The sequence below is a fragment of the Protomyctophum parallelum genome (genome assembly GCF_964188405.1).
Source record: "Protomyctophum parallelum genome assembly, chromosome: 15".
Classification (NCBI taxonomy): domain Eukaryota; kingdom Metazoa; phylum Chordata; class Actinopteri; order Myctophiformes; family Myctophidae; genus Protomyctophum; species Protomyctophum parallelum.
The window spans coordinates 18,513,702-18,535,373 of NC_139710.1; the positions used below are offsets into that span (position 1 = coordinate 18,513,702).

At 41.3% G+C, this 21,672-nt stretch overlaps 1 protein-coding gene across 2 annotated transcripts in view; it reads left to right on the top strand.

Moving 5' to 3' along the window:
- The window catches only part of sema6a (sema domain, transmembrane domain (TM), and cytoplasmic domain, (semaphorin) 6A), a 135,553-nt gene extending 120,270 nt beyond the window's left edge, over positions 1-15,283 (top strand). For both annotated transcript variants that reach the window (XM_083783929.1, XM_083783930.1), the window contains one exon: positions 10,583-15,283. In XM_083783929.1, the coding sequence (XP_083640055.1) occupies positions 10,583-11,754 (1,172 nt within the window). In that variant the 3' untranslated portion in view covers positions 11,755-15,283. The remainder of the gene's footprint in view (positions 1-10,582) is intronic.
- Positions 15,284-21,672: the final 6,389 nt, after the last annotated feature.

Below are 21,672 nucleotides of genomic sequence, written 5' to 3' on the forward strand. Positions count from 1 at the left end.
TTATAGACTGTATGGGGGGATAAACATTTAGCTAGACTGTTCATTTGACAAGTTCAGTAAAAGTTTGTTACGCTCAATGAAATTCAAAGTCACACAGTAATGACTCCCAGAAAGTTGTTTGGCGAGCTTCTCTGTAATTCGCAAGAAACTAGAATTACCCTCCAACTTTTTTCATTTGCAGTCGAGTCATTGTGGGAGCTTATCGGCTAATGAATATTACTGTACAGCACTGCCAGTATGTGTTTTCCCAGCACCGCCAGAGCAATTACAAAAAGCTAAAAAGAGATGTGCATTCACACACTGGTGATACTTAGCATCCAGTGGCATGGTTACCCAGTGTACCAGCGGGTTTCTCCACAGTACATTTGATCTCAGTGTTTGTGTCTGTCTGCCCTTCAATCTGTCTGGCTCTCATCTGTCTGTGTGATATTTGCCACTTCTCCCCTGCCCCAAATAATCCCTGCTCCTCCTGAGTCCCATGTCAACCTCTCCTCTGTCCTCTGCCCCATCTGCTGCCATTGTGATTAGACTCCCTTCCACAGGACCTCTCTCATCCGAGTATAGGATGGCATGTTCCAAGGCTATACCTTAGCTAGCGCAAATGAATTCCTACATGTATTTATAGAGCATCCCTCACCTTCCTACCTCCCCTCTTCACCTCCTTCCCCACATGTCTTCGTCTCCTCTTTGGTTCTCTCCCCTCGCTCTCTGTCTCCTCTCCAGCCAGGGTCATAGCTCTTGAATGAGTCCCTGAGCCCTGCCCTGCTTTTCTTCTCTCTCACAATTTTTCTCTCTCTCTGTCTGTCTCTCTCTCGCTCTCTCTCGTTCACGTCTTTCTCAACCCCCCTTCTTATTTAATATCCCTCCTCAACCTATCTATCTCTATCTATCCCTCCCCCACCTAGACCTGTAGCCATTGCTGTGTCGTTTCAATTTATGGGTTAATTATAGAGGCAATCTAAGCAGAGAGAGAGAGAGAGAGAGAGAGAGATGTGAGGATAAGAAAGCTGGAGAAAAACACAGGAACCGGGAAGATACTGTGAGAGAGAAAAACGGAGAGACAGCGATCAGGGAGGAATCAGCACTAATGCCAAACTGCTGAGAATAGAGAAGTGCGACAGACAAGGTTGATGGCAAGATGTGAAGAGATAGAAGACTGAGAAACTGAGCTAGATACAGTACTGAGCGGCAGAGAGGGATGGGAGAGGAAGAGAACAGGACGGAAAGGGAGATAAGAGTGAAAGTTAAACAGAGCAGAGGGGTGTAATGACAGTGTTTTCTCTCTCCTCATGTTTGCCTTGTCTCTGTCCGTGTGCGCACCAGTCCACAACTCTAACTTTGCACAATCTATATGCTCTCTGTTATATGTGCACTCAACTAACTGAGCTCATCTAGCAGTAAAACCCTGTGTTAGTTTAAACTAATACTTATGATTAGTCACCAGTAGCTACTGTACCAAGACACTGGAAATGCATTTGGAAGGAATCCGTGTTGGACTGGTATCGGACTGGTATTGGAACATCTTATGAGGATAAACCAAATGAAGAGAAAATCTGTAGAACTGTACTGTTCAGTACCTTTGGCGTATGAGATTAACTTTTCTTGTCATACTCATATTTCACAATGATACGAATTCACAGCTATTTCCTCATCAAGGATGGTGCTCAGAATCGGTTTCTGCAGAACACATAACACGTACAATTCACTTGTCTCCGTGAATTTGATTTGCTCAATATGACAGGCATGTCAAGCTTTTATGGATAACCTGGATACATTTCAGTTGTGTCTTTTATGACTTAAAGACATTTCTTGGCCAAATAATATATAGCTTATCAAGAAATATGGGCCCCCTGTGTGTCAGGATTTCCCAATGATATAGGCTGTCTGACAGCTGCTGGGAGAGGGTTATTTTCAGCCTCATGCATCTTTCTGAAATGATTTTGCCAAGGTTTATCGGGGGTACAGTCAGACGTCTCTCACACAGGTGATGCCAATTACTTGTTTGTGCCAAAAATCCTGATATTTTGAGCACTTTACTCAGACTCACTCTTGGTGGTTTCACATTGGTAAACATGTACCCATTGAAGGCTGAACAATTGCACTGTATAAATAGTCTACTTGCCAGAATGTGAACCTGGAAATTTTGAGTAGCCTAAGGTTTTATGTTAGAAATGTTGAGTATGGGTCCCCAGCATTTAGGAACTGCCGGATGCTAACTTGCAAATGTTGGGCAATTTTCACAATTAGCATAATAATTTAAAGCTGCAATAATAATGTCACAGAAATGTAGTCTCTGTGACACATCTAGGGGCCGCAATCTGCATTCAAAGATGTTCCTAGAAGCTTTGTCATTGGTCAAAAAAAGCCCAGTCGCAATGACTAACCAATCAGGAAGTAGACAGGCAAATCGACCATTGACAAAGCTTCTAGGAAAATCTTTTAATGCAGATTGCAGCCCCTAGATGTGTCACAGAGACTTACATTTTTTGGGAGCATTCTACCCATTGCTGGCTGTCTGAATATTAAAAAAAAAAAAAAAAAAAAACGGTCATTAAAAATGTGACATATTGCTTATAGCAGCTTTAAAACAATATTTAAAATCCATTGTAAGCATTAGTTTTGCACAAAAAACACTCCTTGGGCTAAATTCGGCCATAGCCACTGCCCAAATGTGCTGACCTCATCATATTTGTGATGACGGCTATGGCCGTTCTTATACGAAGGAGTGTTTTTCGTGTAAAACTAATGCTTGCAATGGATTCAGAATCATGATGACATAGACTATAAGAGTTTTTACAAGGAATGTTTTCTGAATCCTGGACGGCACAATACACATGTGCAAACATTCTATAATTAATACATGACTCTTTGTTGAATAATTATTGCACTCCTAAAAGTGAGTTTGTTGTAAGTCTTAAGAAAAACAGGATTGGATGCTGTGATATTCCTTGTTCTGCACTTCCTTGACGTGACATCAAGCCACACTTTACAGCATGTTGTCACACACACACACACACACACACACACACACACACACACACACACACACACACACACACACACACACACACACACACACACACACACACACTCTCTATTTCCTTCTCCATTTTGCTGATTGGGGACCCATTTTAATGAGACCTCATGCCTGTGCTGGAGTTTATGAAAACAAACTTGCACTGTGGGATGTCTTTCACTACGTACATTTGACTACATGTTACATTTTACTATTTTTCTTTTGGTGCGTTTGACTACAGTGATAGGATTTTCTCTCTTGAAAATGAACATTGTCAACTGTCTACATGAGTGAGTCAACCACTTGAATTCAAACGTCATTGTTCAAGTTCAGGTACTCGGATGAAGTCAATTGAGCTCTAATTATGAATGATTATGGGCTCCTACTGCATACAGGACAATTACAACTAATACACTAAAGCCTAAAGCCCAACACACACCGGCTCCGTCCGACGCGTTGCCGCGGGGCGCCGCCTGGAAAATAGAACTGGTTCTATCGGCGCGCCAGGCGAGGCGCCAGCGTGCATCGGACGCCGCCGGTGTGCGATAGGTTCATTGAAAATATTGAAGGCGGCTGTTTTTTAACGCGCGGCGGTCGCAGACAGTGTGTGATGGGCTAAACACTTGACGACAATCAACCATAGTAGAATTCAGAGGCTTGACACTGGCTCTATTGGCCATAACATGATTTTAGAATGGTGATTCACCAGGTCTGAATAATTCATCAATCCATTCTATGGATAATAGTCAGACAGCAATTCAAATTCAAGTGCCTTGCCACAAAAGTAATTTTCCAACTTTTCTGAAAATCTCTGTGAGACATTTGAGTAAATCCCTAATGTGCAGCCATTGTCAGCGAACTATTCATGCAGATTGAGAGGTAATTGGGTATAGTTGGGTTGGCTTATTTATGCAGAGTGGAGTCTCTTAATATGCATATCATCCATGAATACAAAGTTAGTCTCAGCTGAATCATGCAGATGATGGAAAATGTTACCAAAACGATTAGCGCTGGGTTGATTAGGAATGATCGTGACAAACCGCTGCACTGTACTTTAGGACGTTGGTGGAGAGGTACATTGCAATAATACCTACAATCCATTAAGACATAATTGGGTGCTTAATTACCTTTTAACTCGCTCATCAGCACACAGTTCATTACGAGCCGCCGTCGTCTAAATTAATATTGAATAACAGTTTTAACATTGCAAGTTAAGAGCCTCCCAGAATGCAAACACTGTGCCGAGTAGACACGTCTAAACGTGGTAATACCCTGCACACCTTTTAAAACACAACATTCCTTTCATGATTTAAAGGCGATAATATCCTATTTACACACAATAACATCCTATGCATGGTTTAAATTGCAACATGAATTTCCTCTAAATGGCCTCCTCCACTTACTGAAGAAGATTAGTTAGTAGATGTAGCTAAGAGTAAATGTAATTGTGAGGACATGTAAATAATCCTGAGTTCAATTTACCTGAGTCATTTTTGCTCTCCTACAGGGTTTGATTTGTTTTTAAAAAAAGAAGATATTAAACCCTTTATAAAACATGCTGAAAATTGCAGCTCTCGTGATCACAAGGCATCAAGGCGTGATGCCTTGTGAGCTTGTAGATCTATTATTTTTAATTGAACAACATTATATTTTGACACATCTTATATACTGCCCGATTTATTTTGCTCCCTGTTCTCCCACGTCATTTCAGAGTGAGCTCTTATTTTGAAGACCAAAAACTTGCGGGCCGTGAACCAGAAGTAAAGTAAATGTAAAGTTAGCCTCTTTTTTCATTCACCCGAAACATAAATGTAATGTTATGTTACATACAGTATAATGCAATCCTGACCAGTGACGCTTTAGCTTGTTTTGATCAAAAATGCAATCTGGGAAAATACTGGATTCAAAACATTCTGTTAAGATTGAAGTGGATGGAGGGGAACTTTTTCATTGCCGGACCATTTCCTGGTCATCAATCACCTAGCAACCGATAGCTATTCATAGGGTGGTGTGTGAAGAGTGCCATCTTAGTGAACTTAATCAATACAAAATAAAAAACGACCACCGTAAAAGTCGTTCTTAAATGCATGCATTGATGTCCCCCCTTATCGAATCCTGCCCTGAGCCAGTTTAATTCCTCTAGCCTACTCCTCCCTTCAACTCGTCTCGCTCTTTGTCCAACTTTAGTGCTCATGAGCAAATGAGTTTTGTCTTTCAAGACGCCGACCAATACTTAAGTGTGTGCCGTTTCGGACTGATAAGACCACTTGTATCACTTCCAGACAATGTATTTTTGTGTAATGTCCCAAAGTTGGAGGTTAAGGCCCCCTACGCAACCTCTCTGTGATGTTAAACTGTCTTTGAAGTTTTCTCAACACCAGACAAAGGGGAGCTCTGTAGGCTTAATTCGGTTGGTGCAATTCTGAAGAGATTAAAAGAAAATTTGTGTGTGTGTGTGTGTGTGTGTGTGTGTGTGTGTGTGTGTGTGTGTGTGTGTGTGTGTGTGCGTGTGTGCGTGTGTGCGTGTGTGCGTGCGTGCGTGCGTGCGTGCGTGCGTGCGTGCGTGCGTGTGTGTGTGTGCGCGCGTGCGTGTGCGCATGCGTGTGAGAAAGAGATAGATTATGCATTATATTCCAGATTTCAATACTTCTCATTTAGAAGTACAGTAAGTTCGCTGACCCTGGCTCTTTTGACAGCAAGCAATGTGTATTTAATGTCCGTATATTAAGGCCTGAGGCAGTATGAAATTCTGATCAATACCGCAAGTGTTGAGTCTCTGTGTTTTCTTGCAAAGCATCCTGGGAGCTTCCAAACAAGTGAAGCTGGTTGATTATAAGTCGCTGTATAGTCAGAAAGTTATACAAGGTAAACCCAAAGCAGAAAATCAATACATTTACACAACTCTTTGATACACTGTTCAAGGTTGGGTCGGGGTTTGAAGCAAAGAGTTTCCCATTCCCATTGGGTTTGTATGGTAACAAATTAGCCTTTTAAATAACTGAGCAAAGCCACCTTGATTTAAAAGCCTGCTGTCGTCTGGAAGCCCCAGTGTCCTTCAAAACTCCACTGTCTTTGATGTTCAGAGCAGGAACAACAGAGTCCATACATGAAAGATGGAACTCTTTAAGTGGTTCGCAAACCTTTTCATGTCAAAGTTCCCCAAATTGATATATATTTGTCTTAATGAGACCCCATTTGGAAATGTGTGTGTGTGGGACTCCCATAAGGGAAGATTTATCAGCATTGGGCTAAAAACAGCCATATCCACTTGCCCAAGTGTTTTTTGTGCAAAACTAATGCTTGGAATGGATTCAGAATCAAGAAAACCCCCTAGTTTGACTTAAAGGACATGTTGACATTTTTGACAATTTTGCATGCCATGGGATGTTAATGGTAGGGTCACAAGAAACCCCAATAAAAAAAATTGCTCAATCCTGACAGCAGGTCAGCAAGTGGATTCATGAATGTATGTATATAGACAATATTTTAGGCCAATAAAAAAGACTATACCAAATTTCCCACTTTAAACAAAAGTCGGCTGCCGGACATATCTATCATGGACACTAAATACTAAAATATCAAAAAACACATATTACCCACATAAAAACCCCCAGGAAAGTGTTTCTTGTCTCCCAAACATCATTAAAATTAGATCTTGTTGCAAAAGGGGTGAAGTGTCCCTTTATTGATCTGTGAGTGCGATACGTGCAGAAAACCCAGGACAGGCCGCACAGCTCCCCAAAAGAGGACATGTCCAGGTCAAAGAGCATGGATGGTCACCCTAGCATAAGTATTGCTGGGGAGTGGGGACCCCCTAGAGCCTCCTCAAGTGCCCCTGGGTGTCCCCGAACCCCACTTTAAGAACCAGTGCTTTTCATTTCTTTTTTGAGGCCTTAGGTAAGGTGTATTTACCCTCAGAACCTTTCAAAGTAAGACATTATGTGTGTGTGTGTGTGTGTGTGTGTGTGTGTGTGTGTGTGTGTGTGTGTGTGTGTGTGTGTGTGTGTGTGTGTGTGTGTGTGTGTGTGTGTGTGTGTGTGTGTGTGTGTGTGTGTGTGTGTGTGTCAATAACAGACGAGAGGAGAAAAAGATGGAAAGAGATGACAGAGGCAGAACCCATCCAGTGCAGGTTAAATGGAGGCCTTAACCTCCCTATATGCCTCGATCAAAAGAGAATGTCAACCCTCTCATTGCCTGCAGGCCATGTTATTCAATGTGAAATCCAAGGAACGTTAGCCAGTAGCACTAAATTCAATGTCCAGTCCAGCAGCAGCTCTTATTTTCTTTTCTTTGTATGTTCTCGATCAGGATATATCACCAGCACTGTAAACAGATGAAAGACTGTATTTAGTTTTAACAATGATTATGGAACAAAGACTTTGCCAAACGTTGTGTTTATGCTCACACTTTCTTTCTTATGTAAACACTATTCAGAGACTTTTCAGGACTCCTAACCTCAAGCTGAGTTCCGTTCTTCTCGCGGTTCTCTCCCTCATCTCGGGAACGAAATGTTCCAACCCGGCACTTCTCAAAGAGCACACATCACAACTTGCCATTTCTGTCAGAGGAAGATAACTCATAATGACCACAAGGTTAAAATTACAGTGTTTCTTTTTTCCCGAGGAGAACAGCTCCTGTATGGGAGCCGGATTATATGGAAGAAATTACCCCGTAGAAGAGAAGAAAGCCAGAGAAGTGATTCATTGTTCTGTAGACCAGTATAGAGCAAGGCAAGAAGAAAGCCAAAAGGAAGAAGAAGAAGGAAAAAAAAGATATAGCACTTTAGAACAAGAAGTAGAAAGCTGGCGAGATGAAAGATAGCGGCGAGTAAAAGTATCTCTCTGGTTCTTAGATGGTGTTGTGTTGAGATGGGAAGCAGATGCTTTCACACACGGACAGGTCACTTTGTCTTCCCAGACTGCTGCCTAACACATGTCAAACATTAATAATGCACTGGAGATAAAAGTCATCACTTCTCGGACTCTCTGCGTCGCTGGACAAATCCGCCGATAAGAAACTACTTTGGCCCGAGAAAGATGTCCCAGAAAGGTTGGCTCAACACTGAATGACATTTTCTTTATTGTCCATGATGGTTACTGTGACAGAGGCCATAGAGACAAGCGTTGTACGTATTTGTTTTTGCAGTTGATCTGGAATGTGTGTACACACTGAACTTCTCTGGTTGAATCTAACCCATACAAATTTAACCAAGCAACAGGTCCGGACTTACCATTGGGCTAGGGTGGGCTGCAACCCGGGGGCCCCTGACTGGGAAGGGCCAAAAAAATAAAATTGTATGATTTGAAATTATTGCAATCCATTTCAAGTGATGTTTAGTTATTGTATATTTTGTGTTATGGTTAAAACATTGAGAGCTTCTGCTCTGCTGTCGACTTGTCTGTCTGTCTGTCTGTCTGTCTGTCTGTCTGTCTGTCTGTCTGTCTGTCTGTCTCTCTCTTTTGAGGGGCTGGGTACCCCAAAATTACACCAAAATTAAAACAAATTTTGCTGTAAAAATGGCAACTGCATTAGTGCACTTTTAGTGGCTTTACTCTTTCTTTATTGCTCATCTCCCTGTGATTTAATAGAGCACATTGTGAAATATTTTGTTGTAAAACTGCATTAGTGCACTACTGGCTACTAGTGGCTGCATTCATTCAGCGACTAGTCTGCCTGCCTGCCTCTCTCTTTTGGGGGGGCTGCGGGTACCCCAAAATTGCAGCGAAATGAAAACAAAATACCCCAATTTTTTCCCGGCTGCCGTGCAACAGAAACGCACCGCGCAGCCCAGGGGGGCCCTGACATTTTGTCTAGCCCGGGGGCCCTTGGGATGGTAAATCCGGCCCTGCCAAGCAATATACCCGAGTCTCAAATGGACAAAGAAAATCGTAATTATAATATACTGGATAGAGATTAGGTGTATATTTTGGCTGCAAAGGAGATTTTAAACATGTCTAAGAACAAATGAAATAAGACTGCCATATGGATGTTTGTTTCGCCACAGTGTTAACACCCTCGGAGTTAAAGTAGCATTCTATTTGAACAGATTAGTGTGCTCTGTTTCTGTGTTATGTCCTTGTAGAAGAGACCCAGAGATATGTGCATGTTTGTGACACAGCCAAGATAGAAAGGCTAGATGAGTAATTGCCACTAATTGGTGGCCTGCTTCAGAGTTTTGTACATTTTTTTGGATAACTAACATTTTTGTTTGAGTAGTAGCAAGTATGCAAATTATTGTAGAAACCATTTTCGGAGCCAAACCAAAACATTTATAACAAATTGAAAAACAGAACTAAACATTGTTCAAAAACCAACCAAGTTTCAGCTGTTCCCAAGGTGAGTTATTGTAGCACAAATTGCTAGTACAAAGCTGGGGCTACATGATAGAATCCACCTGGCTAATCCCCTGTCTGTAGTAACGGATCTGTGCTGGCCACAGGTCATGTCTGGAATGGCGTGTGTAATACAAGGAACACAGAGCTACATTTGTCACCAGACGGGATGTGTGTGTGTGTGTGTGTGTGTGTGTGTGTGTGTGTGTGTGTGTGTGTGTGTGTGTGTGTGTGTGATGTACGCACGCGCGCGCATGTCTTTGTCTGTGTGTGATGTATGCTTTTACGGTTAAAACTTTATTATGTATTTTTATATTGTGTATTTTTGGGGCACCAAAAATACACCAAATATAGCATCTACAATCTCAAAATGTGTGAGCTTGTAGATCTGATATTTCTGGCTTTAGCTTTCAAATAAATGGCCCAAAAAAAGTATAAAAATGGAATGGTTGGGTGTCTGTCTGCGTAGATGTGTGTTAGATTATGGCCCTTATTCTCATGTGTTATAGTCCATTTTATTACACACAGCCTCAGAACTGGTGTCACTCTCCTAATAGTATTATTCCCCATTGCTGGAATACTATGAAAGATTTTTCTTTATTGAATAATCCTTTATTTGGCCAGATCACAGATTGCCTTTGCTGGTCCTTGAAAGTAGAGCTTTCATAATACACTTATGACACAGCCCATTGGATTTAGCACCTACTAAGAGGGTTTTTAATATATTCTCTGTGATTCATGAGATTGGATCCATGCTTTATGAAAAGCGTCCTATTTGCATCTATGAGAAGAAAGGGTTCAGACGTTTGGGGCTCCTTTATCTCTGCTCATATCTTTTTTTCATTTCAGCCGAGGTTTTTTATCTCATATATGTGAATCCCAATAACCCTGCTACGTTTGGATTGGATTTGGGGGAAGTGCAGAATATTTTTTACTTTAAACGCAACCTTTGTGTCCAATTTTAATAGCTCTCTGTTTTTTTATGTGTTTTTTCCATGAAATTGTTCGAGACACTAATGTTGTTTACTCAGAAAATATAATTTTATTGTAATTTAACACACTTTTTCCCCCTTTATCCTGGTTTGTTTTCCCTCTGCTAATATTATTGCCTTCCCAACAGCTCCTCTTCCTTACAAACACATCACAGGTCATCTTTGAAAAGCACAACAATAACATCATTAACTTCTGTCCTTTGCTCATCTATCATTCTGATCCTCTCCATCTCTCTCTGCAGGCGTCATCCGTGAGAGCTTCCAGAAGGGCCGTGACCAGCTCGTCCCCATCACCCTTTTGGCTATTGCTGTCATCCTGGCCTTTGCAATGGGCGCCATCTTCTCTGGCATCATCGTCTACTGCATCTGTGACCACAAGCGGCGCGACGTGGACCTGGCGGGCCGCAAGGAGAAAGACGCCCTCCACCTCCACTCCCGCCGGGGCTCTATGAACAGCGTCACCAAGCTAACTGGCCTGTTTGAGACGCAGGCCATGAAAGACGGCCGCCCCGAGGCCATCCTCACCCCCCTGATGCACAACGGCAGGCTGACGCCCAACACCAAGATGTTGATCAAAGCTGACCAGCACCACCTGGACCTAGCAGCTCTACCGACACCAGAGTCCACACCCATGCAGCCTCGCCGTAAGCCCAGCCGGGGGAGCCGCGAGTGGGAGCGGAACCAGAACCTCATCAATGCCTGCACAAAGGAGGGCATGCACATGGGGTCGGTTGTCATCCCTACAGACCTGCCCCTCAGGGGCTCTCCAGGCCACATCCCCAGCGTGGTGGTTCTGCCTCTGCCGCAGCACCAGCACCAGCTGCAGCCCCACCTCCAGCAGCACCCACAGACCTACCAGCATGAGTACGTGGAGCAGCCACACCGCGCTGACCTGACCATGGGTCACGGTGCCATGGAGGCCATTGACCAGGGTGCCACTCTGGAGTACAAGACAATGAAGAGCCCGTGTCACGGCATCAACATGGTGGATCCGGACGGGATGCTGCCACCCCGCGTGCCCCAGCGGGAGGCCTCACTCACCATCCCGCCTGCCGTCCCGCAGATGGGCAAACGCCTGGAGGTCCACTCCTCAGTGTACGGGCTGCGGAAGGGCTCGGGTTCCTCGGCGTCCGGCTCTTCCGCACTGAAGAGGCACAACACCAACTCGTCCAACTCCTCCCACCTGGCGCGGCATCACAGCTTTAACCGTGTGGAGACCCCGCCCCCTGCCCCCCAGAGGGTGGACTCCATACACATGACCGTGCAGGGCATGTCTCTGTCGCGGCAGGTCGGCATCGGTGTCTACGGCTCGCTCCCCCGAGCGGGGGTCAAACACCTCAAGCCCGACGTCCCGCCCAAACCCTCCATAGTGTCGCTCTCGACGAAAGTTAAGTGCAGTGACTCCTGTACATAGTTAGAGAGTCAGAGTCAGCCAGTCACTTCTGATGTGAACGGACGGTAGTGAAATGTTTTTTTGTTTTCGGAGAGAAATAATAGAAGGAAAATAAAACAGGGAACACAATGAGCATCTCCTTTATGTCTTTTTGCGGTCGGTGTACAGTACAGTGGAAATTCCAACACCTTTTTTTCTAAGAATGTTTTTCCTTTTCCTTTTCATATAAATATGTAAATATGATACAAATGGTTGTCGTCGTGTGCTCCCCGCCATTAAGTCCAGGCTCTGTCTGGCTCGTGGCTCCCTCTGTTAACACACACGCGCGGGAACACCGAAGATGATGATGCTTGTTCCCAAGTTATTTAACCCGATGGCGAAACGAGCCGACCTGTAGCGTCCGAAAGGTTGCGGCTGTGTTGACTCTGCTGTACTGTTTGACCGTCGCAACTTGTACTGACTGTTTAGTTTCTCATCATCAATCTGACGAAAGCACACAAGATGACAGCGTGGAGACATTTATGTACAGTACAGCTGTCACGCACTGGGGGACATAACGCCAGCGGGCACTTGGACCTAGCGAGTCAGACAGCAGCCCAGGTTTACGTAGGAAACTGTGAAAGGCCTCTCAGTGTTACAGTGATCCTGGACACAAGCAATCAAGTCCTGCCTTTGGTTTGGCTGCAAGCGTGGGCCAGAAGAATCTCTACTGTACTGGTTACTGAATAACACAATGACTGTTAAACACTAATAGCTTGTTGTATTTATTTTTATTAAGTGCTTTTGAAGACAATAAAACAAAAAGACTGACATTTTAGGCTCAGCAAAAGAGAACGAGAGAAAGATGTGGGAGAAGAAATCTTTTAATATGAATTAATCAAGTGTGAAATCTTTTTTTTAATTTAAAGTCATTAAACTGGAGCCAGTAGAACGTTGTTGATGATTAAAGGTCCACGTGGTCTTACTATTTGGTCAGTGGGACCCAGGTGTTCTGCAGATTAAGATATATGTAACCTCCGTGTTAAAGGAGGAGATATTTATTTAAACTGTGCCAGACAAGGACTTTTCCCTTTTGCGGACCAGAATCTCTGTTGTTTTAGATCAATCAGTAAAGAAAAGTGACTTCCTCAAAATCACCCTTTCACTCCTTCAAAGAGCATCCCTCCAATCAGCACTGTGGTTTTGTGTACGTGGGCCCTATTGGTCGCCGGCTTGCTGGCACCATGATCTGCCATCGAAGCTCACCACGTTGCACGTTGCAAAGAAAGACAGCGGTGACAGGATGGAAATCCACGTATGCACATGCGCAGCGATGGAGCAGTGCCTCCGCCCTGAGACGCATCATCCTCTTCAATCCGCATCACGCAGATGAGTAGGAAAAAAGAGAAACGAGAAAACCTGTTCAAATTGCCTGTTTCTCTTCCACATGTAAATTTGTGCCTTACACCCTAAAAGTAGTGACAATGTTTTCTTTTTTCAGCTGTTATCTTTGTCTCCTCGTAGTATTTTTTATTTTTCTCGAATCATATTTCCCTGTTTGATAAAAAAAAAGGCAATTAAAGAATGTAGGTGTTCTTGTTGAAAATCTGGTCCCTAAACATACAGTACTGAAGAGGAGAAGATATAGGGTATCCTTTCCTCCCTCTTGCTCACACACACGCACACACACACGCACGCACACACACGCACACACACACACACACACGTTTGTGGTTAATTTCTGATTGTGCCATTAATGCTCTTAATGCCCTTTATGTTGTGTTGGCAGTGTCAATGATGATGTTGTTGAGTGTTTTAATTTGTTTTCTATTTCATGCCATTATAAATGTCCTGGTTATTTTGTTTTTACTTTCACTTTCTTTTGCTGTTTTGTTTGATTGCAGTGATGGTTAATTGATTGTTTAATTGAACAATGAACATTTTGTTAACTGAGGGGGGCCAGAAGGTCTTGCTGGTGCACTGCAATAATAAACCATGGTTCAGTACACAGGGCTTCTAACAGACACCCTAACACTCACTTTGTTGGCAGTTTGCAGAAACAGGCTGGTTCCTGTGAAGAGACATGCATTAAAAACAACAATATTTAGCAGATGTATGTTGTTTAACCCATGCCTTTTCCTTGTTTTAGTTTATTTTTAATTTTTTACATGAAACAGTTCGAAGAGGTTTAGTGATCCTTTATTTTGTTTTATTCCACTAACTGTCATTATCAAGGTCTTACTGTACATTGTCATTTACTATCTGACCTGGAGGTTTCCTATCCATCACCCCTGCACACTTAAATCAACGGAGCACTCCCTTCAGTGTTTGTAGATAAGTTGAGTTTTTTTTCCTTTTTTTATGTCAAGTATTTTTCTTTTTGTCCTTGGAGGAAAGCCAACTACGTCTCAATCCACAGCTAACATAAGAACGAGTGTAATCATGTGACCTGTTCTAAACTAACATACCTGTACATGTACTACATAGACGCTTGCAGTGTTCGGTTGCAGGTGACCGGGTCATGTGCAATAGTTTAGGTTTAGTCAAAGAGGGAGTCAAGGGAGGTTCACTCTCAGGACCAGGTCTGCTATCAGATTTGTGCATTTTATCCACCATAACTTAACCACTTGAACCCCAGCATGACAATTCTAGGAGGAACATTTGCCAAGAATAGCAGATCTACAACTCGTTGCACTGAGACGCACGCGTTGTGAGCTTGTAGATCAGGTATTTTTGGCAACTAGATTTGGTATAGACGGAAAAAAGGTCCAAATATAGTTGCAACTCAGGTCCGTTTTACTAAGAATAGAGGGTTTAAGTGGATAAAACTATCTGTACAAGTGGTGCAAGATCAGTATCTGGAGGTGAATTAATTTGGGGCAAGGCCATCTTTTTAGTTCCCACCACAACAGAGTAGACCCTGTCCCTGGAAACAATAAGGCCTAATTTACAATAATGTCAAAGAGCACTTGAACCGGCTGTTTTCCCAGGTCTAGAATAATGCTGGTCTAAAGATTTACTGTGTAGAAACATTTCGCCCTTAGCTGCTGTTGCTTGTGCTTAGGAAACTGCCGTGTCCATACGGATTGAAATTCTCTGATGCTGTCAGCAAAGGTCACAATGCTGAAAGCTCATATTTTTCATGGACATGTAGTAATTATTGAGTACATTTTCTTTCTTTTTTTCCTCTTTTCTTTTTGTAAGGGAGCATCAAGCATTTTGAAGTTAGTGCAGGGCTGGACTGTTTTTAAAGTCTGAATTGGGCTGGATGTGAAAGCTGCTGTGGACACTGAGATTCTTTGGTGTGTGCCTTTTTTTGTCTTACACCCTCACTATAATACACTGCTATTAGATACAAACCAAGTCATACATTCTCTCTCTCTGTTCTTGACCCTTTGAACTTTGTAAGCTTGTAAAATATTGTGGTGTCACCAGGTTTTTTGCCCTACTTTCCACTTTCCTAACATCCGATTCACGGCTTAATGTATGTTGTAAAGAAATAAAAATCTCTTTAATTTAATGCAAAATGTAATAAAAGGAGAAAAAAATAAAAATAAATTCTTGTCATGAAGATCGGGATTATGTGCCTTGTCTGTCTGAGTGCTGTGGCTCCTTTAGTCGTCCTCGCTAGATTCTATAGGGAAATACAGTCCACGTTTGGCCAAGGCCCAGAAAGGTATGGGCATGTCAACAGAGAATCCATTTGAGAGAAATGCTCCTTCCTTGACCTTAAAAACCCTTTGTCAGAAAAACAAAATGTACAGTAAGTGACCAACGGTGAGATCGAAATCTTGTGAAGATACCACTTCCGATCCAAAGTACACCTGAACGGACGGAATCATTCTCGACTTCAGGGAAGAAATAGGTGTTTGACTTCCTCGATAGCTATATTTACTGAGATAAGCAGAGTTTATTTCAGGTTATGCGTATCAGAGAGCTCTGCTCCATTTTCCTGTTGATATAAGATGTGCAGTATGAATTGTTCGCTGTAATTCGCCCGTGAGTAAACAGCCTGATAAGAATCTGCCTGGAGCCAGCTGGGCTGGCTGTAGTAGTTTGGTTCAGTATAGGCCCTCTGACGTCCAGTAGAACACCCTAAAACTGTGATAGGTTACAGAGAACATGGTGGCTCCCTTAAGACATTGGGTATATCATGATCCTCAGGATGTTCCAGACAAGGCTCATCATTTTTTACCGAAACCATGAACTATAGTATGCCGTTTTTTCATGATTTTCATCAGTTATTGTGGGCTCGCCACAGCGAGCACACACTAGTTATTGCCAGTTTATATTTATTTATTCTTTATTTATTCCGCCATTTATTCCGCCAACTACTTCCACATACTTTATGCTAGAAATGTAGTTCAAACTTCAAACTGTTCAGCTCTTTGCAGTTATTTATGCTTGCATTTGAATTTTTACAAAGTTTTATACTTTTTATACTTTTTAACTTTTTTTTACATTCTTTATAATGAGAGTCGATGGAAGAAAGGTCCCATTTTTCACATTTAACTTTTTTGAGCTCTTATTACACTTTGAAACTTCATTCAAACTTTATAATGTTCATCTATCTTTGAACTTTCATTGGTGAAAAAGTTGTTTTGAAAAAGTTTATACTTTTAAAAATATTTAACTTTATTTATAGTTTTTTCCTCCCATAGACAATGTATGGGATTTTATCAAACTCACATTTGCAGCCTCATTACTCTGGCATACTTTGTCGTAGAAACGTGATTTAAACTTTAGAAAGCTCACACGACTCTGGACTTTTTCGTGGTTCAAACCGTATTCGAATATGTTAAACGTTTTTTCCGAAATCGCAGTTCAATCGCAGGCCGTTTCGCCTAATTAGTGCCAACTTAGAGTACGGGGCTTATTTGACTAGAGTGTGGAAACTGAAATTCTTTCCTTGAAAATTTACCAAACAAATTGTCGTCCCGGCCAAAATATTCATTTTACACGCATGTTCTTTGGTCATTTTGTAGCCACACATGTCCTCTTTCACACAATGTGACCACCAAAGCACAGAGACATACAGAATGTGAACTACGGCCTTTGAAGTGACACAAAGACAGTCAAGCTGCTAATTGACCTCCATTGTATAATTCTTACGAGGAAATTATCGCAATGACAATTCTTAACTCGCTCTTATAACCACATTTTCGATCGTACCAACACCACAATCGCACATGGTGTACCTCAATATCTCAGGCCACTCACAGCGAAAAAAATATTTGCATTCGACTTTTACTTTTTGCGATAGAGCAATTTGTTCGGGCATAGATTTAGACCACCAATGGGAACACTATTACTCCGGTCCCCAAGTTTCAAACTTGACACAGCAATAACTTTATACATTGCATTTTATGCGAGCCCACGCAGTTTCTACAGGAACTGCTTTCTAGTTTAACTTAAACGCCCAATGCATTCTTAATGGCAATAGCATAAACTTTGGCATGCTACTAGTCCTACATACTTACGCCTAGAAACCCCATTCAAACCTATTTAGGTTCATCTTACGGTGGACTAAGGAATCTTTGAAATGTTTCATAGTTTTAGAAATATAGTGCTTTCAAATTTGAGAAATTTACAATGGGGCTCAATGGCAGACACTGGCACGTCAAAAAAGCACTTTCACCTATAAACTCCATTCACACTTTTTATAATTCAGTTTACTGTGGAGACACATGCTGGAACTTTTTACTTTGAAATGTTTTGTAGTTTCTGAGTTATTTCACTTAAACGCCCAATGCATTCTCAATGGCAATAGCACAAACTTTGGCATGCTACTACCCAGCTAACATGTCCATCTGGGCCCCATGGAATCCATGCCCATAGCCCATGTCAAAACCCAAGTGGGCCGTGCACCCAGTTTTCACAAAGGGCCCACCTGTGTTAGCCCATATGGGCTTACGTGGGTTTCTAACTGGGTCTTAGGTGGTATCCAAATGGGCCATTTTATTTTAGAATCATGTGTGCGCCACCTGTGTTTGCCTATATGGGTTTGAACTGGGATCTGATTGGGCCTTAAGTGGGTACCAGCTGGGCGAATTATATGTGACCCATGTAGGCCACACTTGTGTCCGCCCTCATTGTCTTCCGTCCTGTTTCTGTTGTCCCCTGCTGTCGATTGTTCATTCCTATGGATAGGATGCAGTGCGCCACATTGGCGGTGTTTCCAGTTTTTCTGTAGTGTTCAAACTTTATGACTGGACAGCCCTACATTACTATCTCCTACGATCAAGGGTTAGGGACCGTTGGGGGCTAATTGGGTGATTTAACATGGAGTTGATGAGAAACCGTGGAACACCCCATTATCCTGGGTTAGGGTACTGCAGCATGCCATGGTCTGGAAAAACGAGGATTTGTAAAAAAGACAAAATCACTTAATCATTTTGACCATGGATTATAACCGGGTTAGGGTTAGGGTTAGGGTACTGTAGCATGCCGTTTTTCATCATTTTTGAGGATTTGAAAAAAAGACGAAAATCACTCAGAGACCATGGACCATGGAGTGATTTTCGTCTTTTTTTCAAATCCTAATTTCTCATCTCGGAATACCTTTAGACCTTGCTTATATTGAAACGTCACCATTTGCATGTATTTCTAATCTATTGGTGCTTTCTATTTTAATATTGACATATTTAATATTGTCTTTTTGATATTCAATCCACGTTTCTTCTCTTCAAGTAGCACAACAAAGCTGTTTTTTAGTAACTTGCAGATAGCTCAATCTGAAGACAGGCTGTCCTTGTGATCCACAGGTCCAGGGTTCAAATCCAACCCCAGTCTTTACTGTGACACTTTACTTCCCACACTGACATCAAGTAGCACAGATGTCTTAGAACATTGGCCACATGATCGGGAGATGGTCAGTTCAAGCCCCACTCAAGTCTTTATTTTCAAGACCAATTTCAGCAGAACAAAACAAACAAAAAAGCAGTGTTAATTGTCTGGAGCCAGTGGCTCAGTGTGTTAGAACGCTGCCACCTGATCGGGAGATGGTAAGTTCAAACCACACTCAAGTATTTACTTTCAAGACCAATTTCAGAAGAATAAAACAAACAAAAAAGCACTGTGAATTGTCTGGAGCCAGTGGCTCAGTGTGTTAGAACGCTGCCTCATGATAGGGAGATGGTGAGTTCAAACCACACTCAATTCTTTACTTTCAAGACCGATTTATAGAAGAACAAAACAAACAAAAAAGCACTGTGAATTGTCTGGAACCAGTGGCTCACTGTGTTAGAACGATGCCACATGGTGGGTTCAAACCCCACTCAAGTTCAAACAAAGAAATAAAGGGGCCAATCCCACCCCATTCTTTACTGTGACACTTTGCATTCCACACTAACATCAAGTAGCACAGAAAAACTGTGTTGTAGTAACCAGCAGTTAGCTCAGTGTGATGAGTGGCTGAGCTTGTGATACACAGGTCCAGGGTTCAAATCTTACATTAGTCATGTGGCTCTGTGACACTTTGCTTTGCACATTGACTTTCAGAAGGACAACTTTAAAGCAGCACAGAAAGTCCCCATGATTGTGTGCCTCAGTGGCCCAACAGGTAAGTCAGATGATATCCGTAGTATACCTAATAGAAGTGTGCCGGTTCAAACCCTGACATACTCAAATCACAGTCAGTGCATAATTGATATCCATAGATCACTGACGCTGTCCATATCCCTGTCCTAGTAGAAGTATGCTGGCCACATACTCCTAGTAGGATGCTGAGTAGGTAGGAGTGTGTGCAGTTAAGAACCCTGGTGGATGAATCAGATAATATCCATAGAATACCTAGTAGAAGTCTGCCGGTTCAAACCTGACATAGAATGGTGCTGGTTCATATCACCATCACCTAGAGTGTAGAGGTACCTAGTGTGCCGTTAAGTGGCCCGGTGGATATATCAGATAATATCCATAGAATACTTAGTGGGTTCGTGCTGACCATCACCTAGAGTACGAGTAGGTAGCACTGTGTGCCGTTAAGTGGCTGAATAATAAAAAGTGTGAATGGGGTTATAGCCCATCGTTTTTTTAATTAAAAATAAATAAAATTATCCTCGTTTTACATCAATTTAGATCCATTGGCTATATAGCCCATATCGTACGGCATACTATAGCACGCCGTTTTTCATCATTTTTGAGGATTTGAAAAAATGAAAAAAAAACGATGGGTTATAGCATATCGTTTTTAGAATTTTTGATTCTTTTTTTTATCCTCGTTTTTCTTCATTTTAGACCATGGGCTATAGCCCATATCGTAGGGCATACTATAGCACGCAGTTTTTCATCATTTTCGAGGATTTTTTCAAAAAAATGAAAAAAAGATGGGTTATAGCCCATCGTTTTTTTAATTTTTGAAAAAAAATTATCCTTGTTTTTCATCATTTTTTACCATGGGCTGTAGCCCATACCGTACGCATACTATAGCACGCCGTTTTTCATCATTTTTGATATATATATATATTTTTTTTTATCCTCGTTTTTCATCATTTTTGACCATCCCACTGAGCAACAGCCGGCTATTAGACGTGCGTCTAAAAATGGGATAAAAAACGTCTAAAAATAGACGTCTAAAAATAGACGTCTAAAAATAGACGTGTTTTAGACGTCTATTTTTAGACGTTTTTTATCCCATCTTTAGAGGCTCGTCTAATAGCCCATACCGTTTTTCATCAATTTTGAGGATTTGAAAAAAATTAAAAAATGAAAAAAAGATGGGTCATAGCCCATCGTTTTTTTGAAATTTTGATTTTTTTTTAATCCTCAATATTCATCATTTTAGACCATGGGCTATAGCTCATACCGTATGGCATACTATAGCACGCCATTTTTCATCATTTTTGAGGATTAAAAAAAAAAAAAACAAAAAAAAACATGGGTTATAGTCTATCGTTTTTTGAAAATTTGAAAAAAAAAGAATTAACCTTGTTTTTCATCATTTTCGACCATGGGCTATAGCCCCTACCGTTTGGCATACTATAGCACGCCATTTTTCATCATTTTTGAGGATTAAAAAAAAAAAAAACAAAAAAAAACATGGGTTATAGCCCATCGTTTTTTGAATTTTTGGAAAAAAAAATTACCTTGTTTTTCATCATTTTTGACCATGGGCTATAGCCCCTACCGTACGGCATACTATAGCACGCAATTTTTCATCATTTTTGAGGATTTGAAAAAAAAAAAAAAAAAAAAAAAAAAACATGGGTTATAGCCTATCGTTTTTTGAAAATTAGATTTTTTTTTTTAACCTTGTTTTTCATCATTTTTGACCATGGGCTATAGCCTATACCGTACGGCATATTATAGCACGCCATTTTTCATCATTTTTGAGGATTTGAAAAAAATGAAAAAAACAAAAAACATGGGTTATAGCCCATCGTTTTTTGAAAATTTGAATTCTTTTTTTAACCTCGTTTTTCATCATTTTTGACCATGGGCTATAGCCTATACCGTACGGCATATTATAGCATGCCATTTTTCATCATTTTTGAGGATTTGAAAAAAATGAAAAAAAAAAAAAAAACATGGGTTATAGCCCATCGTTTTTTGAAAATTTGAAAAAAAAATTAACCTCGTTTTTCATCATTTTTGACCATGGGCTATAGCCTATACCGTAGGGCATATTATAGCACGCCGTTTTTCATCATTTTTGAGGATTAAAAAAAAAAACATGGGTTATAGCCCATCGTTTTTTGAAAATTTGAATTTTTTTTTAACCTCGTTTTTCATCATTTTTGACCATGGGCTATAGCCTATACCGTACGGCATATTATAGCATGCCATTTTTCATCATTTTTGAGGATTTGAAAAAAATGAAAAAAAAAAAAACATGGGTTATAGCCCATCGTTTTTTGAAAATGTGAAAAAAAAATGTACCTCGTTTTTCATCATTTTGACCATGGGCTATAGCCTATACCGTACGGCATATTATAGCACGCCGTTTTTCATCATTTTTGAGGA